This window comes from Tamandua tetradactyla, chromosome 13 (assembly GCF_023851605.1).
Source record: "Tamandua tetradactyla isolate mTamTet1 chromosome 13, mTamTet1.pri, whole genome shotgun sequence".
NCBI lineage: Eukaryota > Metazoa > Chordata > Mammalia > Pilosa > Myrmecophagidae > Tamandua > Tamandua tetradactyla.
Window position 1 is genome coordinate 77088695 of NC_135339.1, and position 16275 is coordinate 77104969.

General features: G+C 38.4%; 1 protein-coding gene and 1 pseudogene across 5 annotated transcripts in view; one reads left to right on the forward strand and one right to left on the reverse strand.

The window, feature by feature from the left end:
• The first annotated feature begins 2657 nt into the window (after positions 1-2657).
• ATRNL1 (attractin like 1) overlaps positions 2658-16275 on the forward strand; it is a 931221-nt gene continuing 917603 nt past the window's right edge. For all 5 annotated transcript variants that reach the window (XR_013161757.1, XR_013161758.1, XM_077126124.1 and 2 more), the window contains exon 1: positions 2658-3270. Coding sequence is in view for 3 of the 5 variants with exons in the window: in XM_077126124.1 (XP_076982239.1) it covers positions 2978-3270 (293 nt within the window). In the remaining 2 variants the exon portion in view is untranslated. The remainder of the gene's footprint in view (positions 3271-16275) is intronic.
• On the reverse strand, positions 12370-16057 carry LOC143654577 (epithelial splicing regulatory protein 1 pseudogene; annotated as a pseudogene).

Below are 16275 nucleotides of genomic sequence, written 5' to 3' on the forward strand. Positions count from 1 at the left end.
TTGATCATGGAAGATGCTGAACCATCAGTCAAGATTCTAGGCAAGCACTGTCACTGACTTTGTTTAAATCATTTTTTTCTACATGTACATTTGTAAAATACATGACACTCCATTATATAAAGAGCTTCCAGTCTAGTAAGCCTAATAGAAGAAAGTCTTATTCAGGGTAGAAATCACATTTTATTAATTTTTGTTTTCTCTTCCTCAAATAATGATTATTCAATACATGCTGACTGAAAGAGTTTGTTGATAAAAAGAAAAATAATATATAGTGTAAGCAGGAATTCTGAGATTATTAGAACAATTTTTTAAATAAATTTATTATATTCAGCTTGATTCTAAAGGCAATGGTGAAGGGAAGTCTCTAGAGCTGCATGCTCTTTAGGGCAACATGAGGTCTTGAGCTGATTATAGTTGTTGGATATATATTTAATGGGCAAATCCTTTGTTTGAATATAGGCTATTCAGTGAGTGGCTAGGCAGTGATCTCTCTTGTCAGAGGTGGTTCCAATGAACCCTTTGAATTACCTTTACACTCACTGAGGGTTTTCAGAGCATGGCCACTTTCCGCACATCTGAAAGTAACACAGTAGATGTGAGAAAGATGTACCTGACTTTAAACTTGGCAAGTTGTCATGAGTAGAGTGGAAAAGGTAGCAGATATTGTTCATGTGTGATTGATACTGGAAACAGTTCTTCTTCTGGATTTTATAGTTGTGGAAATTAAAAAGCGCGACCCAGAACAGCATGTTCTTTTTAGTAGATATTTGCAGCATGTTCTCACATCCTCTTCCTTTCCCAACCTGAGAAGTCTTGTTTAAAGGGCATTCTGATTCATAAAAAAATGTGCAAAGAAGAAGGGGTCTGTCTTAATCTTTAGGTTTGGAGAAGACATTGCTGGTACTGATATTATGTGGTAATTATGATTTGCTTACATGCAAATGCGAAACATGGTTTTTCTTTTCTATTTTCTTCGCAAAGGAGCCACCTCTTTCTGGACTTTTGTTTTCGTCCTTAAATCATTGCTGAGGTATTTGCAAAAGAAGCCAAGATTTACAGTTTATCCTGCTATTTTATTCACCAAAAGAGAACAAAGCATCTGCTAATAGAGGCAGCCTGTAAATAATGGAAAAAGTCCAGAAGTCACAGCTTTGCTCACTATTTACTCTTAACTTGCCTTTGACAAATCCTTGAATCTTTCTGAGTCTCTATTTCCTCATCTGCAAAGTGGGGATAATCGAGGATTAAAAGAGATGAGGTGGGTACATTATACCCAAAATACGCACGAGTTAAATCTTAACAATATGACTTTTGTGGTTACAACTAAAACTTTTTTTCTTCTCCTTTTGGTAGATTTCAAATTCCTTTTCATACTGCCTGTCCTCCTTCGGTGGGGTTTCAGTAACCCTGCTGTAATTCGCGTATACACAGCTGCAATTTGTGTTCAACTTCCTTTTTCAAGGGCTCAAATGGTTTCCTTAGAGAAGGCATAAAAGTACAAAGCGAGTATTTCAGCCTATACCATCAAATCTTGGAAAGTCATATAAAGGAAGAGAGAGTGCTGCTGAGTAAGGAAAACGGCTCTTTCTTGAGCATCATTTCTGCTGTTCTGTAAAAAAAGCCCCGATGTTGCAACATTTTCCAAGGCAGAATACTGTCCCAATTGGAGGAAGAACCCCTGACAAACAGAAAAAATGATTCTCGGGGTTCCAAGGCAGTGTCGGGAAGGGGTGGCGCGCTCGGGGCTCAGAGACTCGGAATTCTTTGTTGCGGAGGGCAGGGGGGTATTCATTATTTCCGTGGAAGAAATGGCTCCCCCTTGGAGAGGTCCCTGCGCGGAAACGGCTTCGCGACCCTCTCAGTTGCTAACCCCCGTCCCTCCTGTCCTTGCGGACTCCACAACGTGGCCGAACTGCGGTACCTTTAAGACTTTTGCCTCTGCAACATGCTCAGCTCTTTTTGTGCTGTTGGGAGTTTTTCTCTTTTAAGAAAAAAAAAAAGGAGAAATAGGCAGCAGAATGGGGCGGAGGAAAGGGAAGTGCTAGGGGAAAAGCGCTTCACTTTTGCTGCTGTAGACTGCGGACGGGAAGGGCTTCTTTGCCGCAGAAGCTGCGAGGCCCGGCCGGATCTTGCATTTCTGGGGTCCGGAGGCGCGGGGGGCGGCTTCCCCTGCGCGCTGAGGAAAAGGGCATTACAGGCACGCGGGCCACACCTGGAGGATCCGCTCTCTTCTCAGCTCACGGGCCGGGTGGGCGTGCACTGGGGTGCCCCCTGGTCTCTATCAGAGGCGGGGCGAAACCACGGCGCTGAGCCGTGGGGTGGAGGTGGGGGGTTGGGTTCGTGCAAGAATGGGAGGCGGTCCACCACCGCGGACTCCGGCCGCAGCCTGGGCGTCTGGATAGGGTACAGGAGTACAGGAGAGAAAATGGCTGCTGGGGGTGCCGCTGGCCGTCCGCTGGGCGGTGCGGGGTGGGCCCTGGTCTCCTGATACCCCCTTCCACGTTGGGCGCGCCCACCTCTGGGCTCCCGCTCGGCCCCCGCCCGCCCCGGCGCGCAGAGCTTGGAGTCGAGGCAGTTGGCGCGAGCCGCGGGCGGGGCGGGGCGGGGCGGCGCGCGGGTTCCCTTCCCCCTCCCTCCCCCACCCCCCGAATAAGGTCCCCTCCGGAGCGTCCGGCGCCGCGTGCGCCGATCACACCCGGCATCTGTCCCGGCCCGGGCCGGGTGCGTCCCCTGGTTGTGGAGTCCTCCGGTTGAGGACAAGGTCAGGAGACCGCGAGGCGATGCTCGAGTGCGACTGGAGGAAGCCAAGCAGAGGCGACGATGGTTGAGAACTGTCCCTCCTGACCTGGGAGCGGGACTGGGGCAGGCGCCGGTGAGGAGAAGCAGCAGCGAGGCTTTCTCCGTCCAGATTTCGGCTGAAGAGCATCCTGGTCCGCCTCGGCTAGCGCAGCCCCGCCAGGCAGGGGCGCTGGGGAAGATGGAGCCTGGGGCCGGAGCCCGCACTGGTCCCCCGCAGCCGGCGGCCTCGGGACTGTGGAGGGCTCGGCCGGCGGGCGGCGGCGGCGGGGGCGCCTCCTTCTGGCTGCTGGACGGGAACAGCTGGCTGCTGTGCTATGGCTTCCTCTACCTGGCACTCTACGCGCAGGTGTCCCAGTCCAAGCCCTGTGAGAGGACCGGCTCCTGCTTCTCGGGCCGCTGTGTCAACTCGACGTGCCTCTGCGACCCGGGCTGGGTGGGGGACCAGTGCCAGCACTGCCAGGGCAGGTTCAAGTAAGTGCCTTCGCCGGTTCTGTGCCGCAGCCTTGCCCAGCTCCCGCCGCGGCCTAAGGGGTCCTGGGTCCGCGTGCTGCGCCCCCCTCTAGTCCCGGGCGCTTGGGGGGGACTCCCAGCTCCGCGTGGAGCACAGACCGGTGTGGACGCGAAGCCTTTCCCGAATGATCCAGATGTCCGCAGCGACTTCTGACCCGCTGCTCATCAAGAACATTTCCACACTCACCTTATGGTGCGAAATACCATTTTGTTAGAAGAATATTTTAAATTAAAATTTATGGAAGTAACTCATGAATACACGCACATTGTGAAAAATTCGTGCAATACAAAAAAGTAAAGGTTAAAAGTTACGGTCCACCAGTACCTTCTTCCCTCATCCTGCTCGCCTCTGTAGAGATAACCACTGCTCACATTTTAATTTGTTTAGGAATAACAGTGATCGTAATAAGTAGACTTTATGAAGGGCTTATTATGTGCCAAACACAGCACTTTAGGTGGGTTATCTCGTTGGATCCTCACAGCAATTCTGTGAGTTACTAGAAGGGTTAGACCAGGTTTACAGATAGAAATTGAGGCAGTGCATTTAAGTAACCTGCTCAAGGTTACAGAGTAACGGAAAGACAGGACAGAGTCGTGGTTTCCAAATCAGCCAGCTTAACTCCATTTAGAGTGTGTGCTTTTAATCAGTGTACTATATTTAATTTGTTAGGAAATCTCGAGTTGAGGCAAAGAAGGATGGGATCGGGCTACATAAAAGGTTGAAATACTTGTGTGTTTTTTTTTTTTTTTTGGCTAAGATAAGGAATTTTCTAACTGCTTATTTCACTGATGTGGGATTTCACTTGATATTGAAGATCAAGTCATAGGAGCTTGCTTTACAACTTTAAAGATAGCTTTTCCCCTATTGGTTCGTATTTATGGCACCTGCCTGATATAAAAGGAATGAGTGCCCTATGGGAGGAGCAGCAAATAAGTTAGTTGAGCCATTAAGGTAGCTATCTGACAACTTGCAGATAGCCGTCATAAGTCAGTCAACTTCTTAGTTTTCTAATTACTTAACATGAAGTTTGCTGGCTGGTTTGTGGCTTTGAAATTACATTATGTAGTTTACTAACCTAGGTGAAATGCCTCTTGGACTCTAAGGCAAATGAAGGAGCATAGACTATTTTATGGTTCTCCTTATTGTATTGTAGGACAGTTTCCCACCTGCATTTATTTATTCATTCATTCATTCATTCATCTTGTTGCTGGTTAAAAAAAATCCCACTTCAAACTCAATGTGAAAATGTATGTTTTTTTTAAAATGATACTTTTTGATTTTAAACATGATCCTCCCATTTAAAATAATTGACAGCAGGTTTTTGGAATTGAAATCTTAAAATGAAGCTTTATGAACTTCCCCTGCAGCAAAAGCTTGAAATGTTTCCTGGGTTCATAGTTTCACAAATTAGTATGGTATTGTAGTTTTTTCATCTTTTTTTTTTTTAATTTGGGAGAGGTGCTAATTAAAAGTTTAGAAAGTAAATGTTTCAAGATGAAGAGAGATATCTTATTGAATTGTGCTTGTTAGTAGCCTGTTTTACATGTTAAGTGTTGCGAAATTTTTTGCTATGACAGTGGCAGTCAGCATCTTTTTCTGGCAAGAGAGAATTTTGAACATTTAAACTGGCAGCCAACAATGAAAAAAGTCATATCCATTTTTTTTTTACATCTTTTTATACATAAATAGGACGATTGCCTGATTGATACATAGTTTAGGAATATTGACCTTTGAGTGGGATTTGCTCCATTTGTCTAAAAAGAACAAAAATTGTTGTAGTCCTGAGACTCTCATAGCTACATTCTATAGTAATGGAACACATTAATCAGCTGGATCAGTAGCCTCTGACTTCACTAGCAGATGTCCCAGTTACTAAGAAAGATCACAGATCAGATTAAAACTAGCTTAAATAGTGTTGAGAGATGACATTCATAAGCATAATATATTAGTGACTAAAAGAGTAAGATTTTAATGTAGATATAGTTAAATAACAATAAACCCGGAGCTAATCATTGAACATTCATCACTGCCTCAGAAGCTCTTATTTCCATTGTATTCTATTGGCAAATGCTTTCTCATTTCTCTGAGGAATACAAGCTATTAATTAGAGTAAATATCACTGGTACAACTATCTGTGTTACTGTTATGCATACATACTCTTAAGGGTATAGAAAAGATGGTATTTAATGTTAAAGGGAAGAATCACATTTAGAAGAAAGAAAAGTACATGCTAAACTATGAAAGGTTTATTTTAAGGATGATGGCTTGTTGTATCTGGCATTTGAAGGACTAACACAGGTATTAACTGGAAATTTTCACTTCATTAATTATCGTGAAAATCTTTACTAAGCTGGAGGATAGCAACCTAACATATCAAAAATGATTTATCAATCTTGGTAAGCAGGTGTCAAAATTAATTGGCTGGTTCCATGGTAGCTTAGCTTTTTTTCTACTATAAGGGTTGCACTAGGGAATAAGAGTATTCACCTGCTTCTCTAGAATAGAAGATTGATTGTTAGGGGGTGCCCAGGAGGAGGGGGGTAGAAAAGCTGACACAAACGTGGTATCAAAAATGGTACTCTTAGCATTCATTCCAGTCTTCTCTCTCTTTCCATTTGAAAAAAGTAAAACACTTAAAATTACAAGCCATTCCTCATATACAAGGTAAAACAAAATGAACACTGATCTTCAGCTAGACTAAATGATTTTCAACTCAATAAAAAAAGGACAGTGTCAATTGGAATATATAATCGCATGTATAATATATACTAATTAGAATTATATTTGAGTAGTTTGGTTAAGCATCAGGCTAGCAAGCATTTTGAAATAAACTATTTGAATGAATGATGTTCCTCTTTCAGTAGCTAGTTCTTTAGAATTATTTTTGTGATGTAATTGGAATTTATATAATTATATTTTGTGCTCAAATTTGGATATTTTCTTGCTAATGTGACTTTGGAACTTAAGACTTCTGATTTCTCTTAGGGAAAGAAAACAATCTAAATTAATGCTCTGAGATTTGAAAATATCTCACTGTATTGTAAAATATTTATAAATATACATTTATTATTATAAACACATTTATTGAAAAAGTTCAATCATCTATTAAATCTTCATGTATGAATAATGTATATAGATAATTGTTTTAACCTCAGGTTATTCAAGCATGCATATTGAATTTCACACATATTTATAAATGAAGTACTCTATTTCTAGTTACAGCAAAATGAAGATATAGCTTTGGAAATTAGATTGTTATTGTGAACCAAATGGAGAGGTTTAATGTATAAACATTTTTTATTAGAGTATATTTAAAAAACTATATATCTATATACACAAATGTATTTGGAATCCTTTTTATTAATAGTAGGGAAACTTTTAGTCACCGTAAAGTTGAGTTGAATGTTCCTTCTGTTCCCAGATCTTCCTTATTTCAAAGTAAAATTGTATTTTATATATATATATACACATACATATATCCATGAATTTCTTTTACATTATTAGAACTTACCATCATACAATATAAATTTAAAATTATTTCAATTGATTGTTTCTAAGCTCCCAAATTGATAAAGTAAGTTACATGTAGTGGCATGGTTTTCAAGGTCACGTGTCTCTATGAAGTCCATGTCTCCATGAAGTCCAGTTTATCTTTCTTTTTCCTTTATGGATTTTGCTTTTAGTGTCATGTCTAAGAAACCTTTGCTTAAACTAAGGTGACAAAGATTTTCTTTGATGTTTTCTTCTAGAAGTTTTGTAGTTTAGGTTTTACATTTAGGTCTATGACCTATTTTGAGTTAATTTCATTATATGGTGTGAGATTTAGAACTAAATTAATTTCTTTAGGAATGAATATTTAATTGTTGCCACACCATTTGTTGAAAAGACTGTCCTGTTTCCTCAGAAGTGCTTTTGCATCTTTATTGAAAACCAGTTGTCCATGTATTTGTGAGTCTGTTTCTGAATTCTCTACTCTATTCCATTGATTTCTGTCTATTTGTACACCAGGATAAGATTGTCTGGCTTATTGTAGCTTGTGGTAGTTAGATTCAGTTGTCAACTTGGCCAGGTGAAGGCACCTAGTTCGGTTGCTGTGACCCTCATCTGTTGCTGATTACATCTGCAGTCAGCTAGGAGGCGTGCCTGCTACAATGAATGACGTTTGACTTAATTGGCTGGTGCTTAAATGAGAGAGCACAACGTAGCACACCTCATGTCAGCACTCGCAGCTCAGTCCAGGCCTTTGGAGATGCAGAAAGGAATCATCCCAGGGAAAGTTGTTGGAACCCAGAGGCCTGGAGAGAAGGCCAGCAGAGATTACCCTGAGCCTTTCCACATAAGGAAGAACCTCAGATGGAAGTTAGCTGCCTTTCCTCTGAAGAACTAATGAAATAAATCCCCTTTTATTAAAAGCCAGTCTGTCTCTGGTGTGTTGCGTTCTGGCAGCTAGCAAACTAGAACATAGCTTTATATAGTAAGCCTTGAAATCAGGGAGTGTAAGTCCCTCAATTTCTTTCTTTTTCAGTTATTATGGCTACTCTAGGTCCTTTGTTTTCCGTATGACTATTAAAATCAACTTGTCAATTTCTACAATAAAAACCTGCTGGGATTTTGTTTGGGATTGTGTTGAATTTATAGATCAATTTTGGGAAAATTGACTCCTTATCAATATTGAGTCATCTACCCACAAACTCAGTGTCTCCTTCCATTTGTTTGGGTTATCTGATTTCTCAGTAATGTGAACAGGTCTTGTACCTCTTTTGTCAAATTTTGCCCTAAGTATTTCATATTTTTTAATGCTATTGTAAGTTGTATTTTTAAAGTTTTAATTCTCATTGTTCATTGCTATTATATAGAGATACAATTGCTTTTTTTTGCTTGTATTCTGCTATTTTGCTAGACTCAGTTTTAGTGGATTTTTGTAGATTCTTTATGATTTTCTATATAAACAATTACATTGTGTGAATAAAGATACTTGTACTTCTTCCTATACAATCTAGATACATTTATTTATTTGTTTAATTGGCCTTATTTCACTGGCTAGAAACTCCTTTGCAAGGAATAGTTGTGGTAAGAGTGATCATCCTTGTCTTTTTCCTGATTTAGGGGAAAAATATTCAATCTTTAACCCTTAAGTATGATGCCATCTATAAGTTTTTGTAGATGCCTTTTACCAGGTTGAGGAACTTCCTAGTTTGCTGAGAGCTTTTATTAGAGATGGATGTTGGATTGTGTTAAATTCATTTTCTGTCTCTATTGCAATTATCGTAGAATTTTTCTTTTAAAGTTTGTTAAAATGATGAACTACATTGCTTCAGTATTGAATGTTTAACTAACCTTACTTTTCCATCTGAAATTTTGTATTTTTCTTTTTATATCTTGGTTGGATTTGATTTCTTAAAATTTTGTTTAGAATTTTTCATCTATTTTCTTGAAGGACATTGTTCTGTATTTTTCTTTTCTTGAATATCTTTGTCTAGTTTGGGTACTAGGGTAATATCAGCCCCATAGAATGACTAGAGAAGCGTTCTTGCTTGTTCAACTTGCTGGAAGAGTTTGTGTACGGTGGCATTATTTTTCATTATATGTTTGGGAGATGTTGCCATTAACCACTCTAGGTCTGGAGTTTTCTGGGAAGGTTTTTAACTTTCATTAATATTTATAGGGAGGGCTATTCAGGTAATATATTTTTTCTTGAGTGAACTTTGATAGTTTTTGTTAAGGAATTTGTCTTTTTCACTAAGTTCTTAAAACTTACTGGCAGAAAATTCATAATAGTCCTTTATTATCCTTTAATAGTAGTGGAATCTATGTTAATCTAGTCTCTTTTATTCCTGATATTGATAATTTGTGTCTTCTCCGTACCCTACCTCCTATCCCACCCCACTCCCCACCCCAACCTCCCTGGCTAGAAGTTTATCAATTTTACTGATTGTAAAAGCACCAACTCTTTCTTTCTTTGATTATTGTTTTTAAATTTTGAATTTCTTTCCTTGCTGATATGATCTTTACTTGCTTTTTTTCTGCTTATTTTGGGTTTCATTTGATCATCTTTTCTGTTTCTTAAGGTAGAAGCTGAGGTTATTGATTTGAGACCCCTTTTCTTTTCTAATATATAAATTTAGTTCTGTAAATTCTTCTCTAGTACTACCTGAGTGGCGCCTCACCAATTTGGATATATTTTGTTTTTATTTTCATTGAGCTCTAAATACTTACTAATTTCCCTTTTAATTTTTCTCTTTGACCTATAGGTTGTTTAGTAGGATGCTATATTTGGGGATTTTCCAGAGACATTTCTTTTATTTATCTTTAATTTAATTCTACTGTGGTCAGAAGATAACTTTGTATGATTAGGATCCTTTTGAATTTGTTGACCAGAATATTGTTTATCTTGGTTAATATTCCTTGTGGGAGTGAAAAGAATGTATTTTCTGCTGTTGATGGGTGGACTGTTCTATCAACTAGGTCTGGTTGGTTGATAGTTTTGTTCAAGTCTTCTCTAACTTTTCTGATTTTCTGTGTACTTCTTTCATTTGTTACTGAAGGAGGGGTATTGAAATCTTCAACTATAATTTTGTATTTGTTTATTTCTCCCTGAAGCTTTATCTGTTTTTTGCTTCATGTATTTTGAAGCTCGTTTATTAGGAGCATAAAATTTTGTACTGTGTTCTCTTTATAAATTAACCCCTTTATCATTATGAAACAACCATTTGTTGAAAAGGCGATCCTTGCCCATTCAATTGTCTTTGTATTTTTCTTGAAAATCAGTTGAATATCTATATCTATATATTTATATCTGTTTCTAATTTTTCAACTTTTATTGTGTTTCATTGATCCGCGTGTTTCTCCTTTCACCGCTTTCTCACTCTCTTGTTTACTATATATTTAGAGTAAGCCTTAAAATTAGTTAAGTGGGAGTCCTCAAACTTTTCAAAAATTCTTTGGGTTATGGTAGTTCATTTGCTTTTTCCACATAAATTTTATAATCAGTTTTTTATTTCTACTAAAAAATCATGCTGGAATTCTGATTGAAATTGTGTTGACCCTGTAGATCTTTTTCAGGGAAATAACATCTTGACAGGAGTTCTGTATGTATTCAGTGTGGCGTAAGTCTTCATTTATTTAGGTTCTTGAATCAGTGTTTTATAGTTATCAGCATATTGATCCTATATATATTTTGTTACATTTATACTGGAATACTTCATGTTTTTTGATGCTTATTATAAGTGGTAGTATTTATTTTAATTTCAGTTACCAACTGTTTGGTCAATATGTGGACATATAATTGATTTTTGTGTATTGATCTTTTATCCTGAGGCATTGCCAAACTCACGTATTAGTTTCAGCGGCATTATAGGTAGATTCCTTGGGATTTTCTATATAAACTGTTATATCATCTGTGAACCGAAACAGTTTTATTTCTTCCTTTCCACTTATATGCACTTTGTGTTCTTGCTCTATTTTACTGGCTAGAACCTCCAGTATGATATATATATATATATTTTTTTTTCTTTTTGAGATTAAATAGGAAAGTTTTATTGTCAAATATAACAATTCTACAAAAACTCAATAGTATTGTAGAAATTATTACCGTCTGTATTAAAGCCTTTCAGAGTTTTGGGCAAACAGCATCTTAAGGCTTCCGGTATAAAGAATTTATTTTTTTCTGATCTTAAGTGCCAGTTACCACCAATTTTCACACAAAATTTTTTCTACTGTAGTTAAAGGGCCATTACTGGTCAGTTGAAGAAGAAAAGGTTTGGCTTTCCAGTTAAGGTAAGATGTTAATGAAAGTAATGCAAAGTAAGTAAAATAGCAGCCACAAAAATCTGCATGGCACTGCATCCAAGCAATGGACGATAGAGTAACTTAAAGAAATGTGCATGTAGTTAATCAGTTCCTGTTTTCCTCTTTGGAATTACAAGGCAGTAGTACTAGCTAGCTGGTGTCTAATATTGCACTTTTGTAGCAGAAACACAGCTAAATCCATAGTGCTGAACACTGACAGCATAGCAGCTGCTCGTAAACTGCATCAGTGTTTATCTCAGTCTAGCATGCTGACTATTTAGTCCTATGCTTTTAAAAGTTTTCATTATTTGACAGTTAAAACTTTAGAGAAAAAGAGTTAAGGCTATCACTATATGCAAGCATTCACTTCAGTTCAGTTAGTATATTGCTTTGTAGAATGCAATGTTCAAATATTCTCATTTCTGTGATATTAAAAACTGGAATTTCAAAGTCCAAACCATCAATAATGAAAAAAGTACAATATCAAATAATACGTATGATGTTACAGTTACAGTTCAAACTAGAAATTACTAACTACATGTAGCTGCTTCATTTTTGGTTTTACATTTTGGCCCCTAGTTCATTCTTATTTACAACCAGTACCTGCTGAAAATAGTTTCAGTTTTTAAACTATGTATGCTTTGTGGAGGGTGCACCATTTCTTCTAATTTATCCTGAGTGTTTTAAAAATCATTTGAATTGGTTTTTAACTATAAGGCAATCTCATGATGGCCAAGAGATTGGAAGTATTGAAGTTTTGCTTAAGTTTGTGACTTAAGGATTCCAAGATTTTATTCTTGAATTACTTAGCAAAAATAACAATTGTGTAGAAGACAAAGAGAGTTAAAGAGTGGGAATACACAAAAATAAAGTTTCCATAACAGAGTTCATTGTGGATATGGTCAGTTCTAGTGGAATATTTTTTTTCCTTAAGACTTGATATGACATCTATGGTGCCACTTATGATGCCACTTTAGCTCAATGTAATGAAGACATCTGATTTCAAATTCACATTTTAAATGCCTACTTGCTACCAGCAAGCAAGGAGACAGGTATGTATGCTGCTTGCTGCTTGTTATAAGGATTTGGCTTCATTGGCTCAAATTTTTTCACTTCACCAATGAACAGGGCAGAGGCCCTCTGCCCAGTCATGTTTGCTGAAAATACTGCAGCCTGAAGTTGCTTGAAGTTTTCTTGTGTCTGATGGTTTCAGGATCCCTATGCGTCTTTCAAACACTTCTTTCCTGAGGATGGTCTAATTGCTGGGGCCCTTAAATACAAACCCATTCCTTGGGTAGAGTCCTGGCCTGGTCATTTGTATGTCCAAGTTCATCCTCAGTTGCATACTGGTAACCTTGGAAGAAGTTAAGAATTTCCTTAACTCCAGTATTGTAGGCCAGACCCTGCATTCTGACTACTGTGCCAGGCTGCGGAAGGACACCACTAAGATTAGCAGCTAGAGGGAAGTAGCCAAGACTATTAGGCGAATCTGGGGGGCTGGGATAGTCTGCAGTGTAGTTCATGAAAAGTTGAGTACCAGCTGGATAGTATGCTGTAGAGGGCTGCAGTGCTTGTGGATTCAAAAATACAGAGGGCTCATAAATGGCAGCTTCAGTGGGAATAACTGCTGCAGGAGCTGGAAATGTGCAGGAGGGAGGAGACAAGTATGGTAACATACATGGCGGTGGAGATAAGCCACTTCGGTTTAATGTGCCCCCCATTAATACGAAGTTCATCTCTTCAACTGAACACTGAAAGACTTCAACATATCTGTCCTTCATGTTTTTTTATGACACTTGTATGCAGCCATAAATGCTCTGTCTGCAGACTTCATCTGGATAAAGGCATCTTCTGATGGGCGGCCCTGATGATTCAATACCATATGAACCCCATGAGTTCGAATATGTGTGGAGAACTCCCCCAGGAAGTCCAGGATGTCCTCCATTGTGGCTGCATAGGGAGGTCCTCGAAGGCATATACAGTCTCTGACATTTGTAGGGGGGACAAATTGCTGAGGTGGTACTGGAATAATGGGAGGGGTTGGGAGTGGAATAGGAGGGACTGAGGAGAATCGATTCAGCATATGTTGAACTTCAACTGCTGTGCTCCAGAAGAGTTTGATGTATCTTTTACCCAACAAGTCCTTATGCTTCTTCAGTGCATTCTGTGCATATTCCTCACAAGTAAATAAGACGAAGGTGTCCTGGAGGCCTACCATCTGGGTAGGTGACAAAGAGGATGGCTTCCTTCCCCCCAGTGATGGGGCAATGTCCAAGAAATCCACCACTTCTTCAGCTGTGGCTGTGAAAGGAAGCCCCTGCATGCGGATGATGACTTGATTTTCCTTGGAGAGAAACTGGGCTACCGCATTGGATGTACCACAAGCAATTTTAAGGAAATCTTCACCTGTTGCTTTGTAAACCTCAAGGTACCTGGTCCCCATGTGATGTTTGTGCCTCTGTAGTGGTAGGTCTCTGTACTCTTCACTTGTAAACCTAACCAGAGCTTCTCCATTCCTTTGACCCTGAGCATTCAGACAAAGTGTAGCACCTCCCCTGGCAATATTGAGTCCTGTGAAGAATCTTGCAATATCTTGATCTGAAGACTGCCATGATAAGCCCCATGCCCTGACTATGGTGTTATCATCAATAAGTTCCATCTTGCAAGTGTCACTTTCAAATTTGTAATTTATTCTCTCTGGATCTGAAAGCCTATGATTATAAGGCTCTTAAATCATTCGTAAGATAACATTCCCCGTATCTTCAACCTGAGAGGCTCCATATTGGGAGACTGAACTATTCTCAAAATTCAAACACTCTGTCATTGCAGAAGCATCCGGTTTGTCAATATCAGGTGAACCAGGACAACACTTCTTGAATTCTTTCTGAAGATCAAAAAAGGAATAGAAGCATTCAGGCAATAACACATTCTTCTTGGAAGCCTCAGGGTGCAGGATTTGCCTGCCCATCGGTACAAAGACAGAAGGAAGTTCCTACCCCAGTGTTTAGTTCATTGCTTACTGACTGGTTAAACTGTCAGAGGCCGTGGTCCAGCTGCAGTGCCGAGGACAAGTTTTCGGCATCGATTTTGGTTTCTTCTTTACAGCCCTCAGTCAGTTCCAACTGATCCGGTTGAACTAGTACTTCGTGCAACTGTTCCACTTACTTGTTGGCCAGATCCACCACTTTCCATACCAGCAAGATCAGCTCCTTCTCATCCGAGCCTAGCTTGGCCCCAGTGGCCCCAGCAGTGATCCCCAAAAGCACCACCAAGTAATCCAGAGAAGCCGTGGGGAGGGAGAGAAGGGTGGTCGGGAGGCGGTGAGGTGAGAAGGAAGTGAGAATGGAAAAAAAAAACCCAAAACTAACAAAAAACCTCCAGTATGATATCGAATAAGAGAGTGAAAGCGGATAGTCTTGCTTGGGGTTTCTAATCTCATGAGGAAAACATTCTTAAACGTTAAGTATCATGTTAGCTGGAGGCTTATTCTTGTTGATGCCTTTTATAAGATTAAGCAACTTTTCTACTATTCCTAATTTCTGAGACTTTTATCGTGTATGGGTGTTGAATTTTATCACGGTCTTTTTTTCTGAACCTAATGAGATGATTATTTGATATTCTTCTTTATTCTGTTGATATTGATGAATTATATAGATTGATTTTTCAAATGTTGGCCCAACCTTATGTTCCTGGAATAGACCTCACTTAGTTATGATGTATCATCTTTTATACACACTGCTGAAGTTGATTTGCTAATATTTTGTTTCAGGATATTTTGCTTCTAATTTTATGAGAGATATTGGTCTTTTTTTTTCTTGTAGTGTCTTTTTCTGGTTTTCTTATTAGATAACACTGGTTTTACTAGATCAATTGGGAAGTGTTCTCTTTTCTGTTTTCTGGAAGAATTTGTGTAGAATTGATATTATTTCTTTCTTAAATGTTTGATAGAGGTCACCAGTGATGCTTTCTTTTTGGGAAAGTTTGTAATAAAAATACAATTACTTAATTAGATATAGGAGTATTCAGTTTATCTATTGTCCATTTCATCAAAGTTGTCAAAATTATGGGCGTAAAGGTGTTTTAACATTTCCTTACTGACCTTTCAAAGTGTGTAGGGTCTTTAGTGATATTCTTCTTCCATTTCTGATATTGGTAATTTATGTTTTTTTCTTTTTTCTTTTCTTGCTCTATCTGGCTAGATGCTTATCAATATTATTGATCTTTTCCAAAAGTGTGTTTGGGGTTTCATTTATTTCCACTTTTTTCCTTTCGTTGTGTTTGGGTTCATTGATTGCTGCTTCCTTTGGTTTTAATTTACTTTTATTATTCTAGTTTCTTAAAGTGAAAGTTAGATTAATGTGAGGCATTTCTACCTTTCTAAAATAAGCAATTATTATTATACATTTTCCTCTAAGCACTGACTTATCAGTATCTCATACATTTTGAAATTTTATGCTTTCATTTTTATTCAATTCAGTATACTTTTTAAATTCTGTTGAGATTTTGATCCATGTCCTATGTGGTTTTGTGATGTTTAATTTCCAAAGATTTGTGAATTTACCACATTTTTTAATTGATTTCTAGTTAAATTCCATTATCATCAGAGATCTTATCTTGTATGATTCCAGTTGTTATAAATTTGCTAAGCTTTGTTTTCTGGACAAAATATTCTTGGTGAATATTCCATGTGCATTTGAAAGAATGTATATTCTGCTGTTGAGTGCAGTGCTATAGAAATGTCAGGTCCAGTTGGATGCTAGTTTTGTTCAGTCTTCTATATTCCTCCTTGTTCTGTTGATTACTGAGAGAGGAATGTTGAAATCTCCAACTATAATTTTGGATTCATCTATTTGTCTCCTTTCATTACAATCAATTTTGCTTTTTGTATTTTTAAACTTGTTTTTTAGATGCATATACAATTAGGATTGGTATGTCTTCTTGGTGAACTAACCTTTTCATTGCAGTATAATATCTCTCTTTGTCATTGGTAATTTTCCTTGCTCTGAAGTTTATTTTGTCTGATTTTAATAGCCACTTCAGCTTTCTTCTGGTTATTGTTTGCATGATGTGTCTTTTTTTGATCCTTTTATCTTTAACCTATGTCTTTATAGTGCATAGTTTTCAATTTAGTCTGACAGCTGTCTTTTATGAGTTGTTGAAAACATTTATTTTAATAT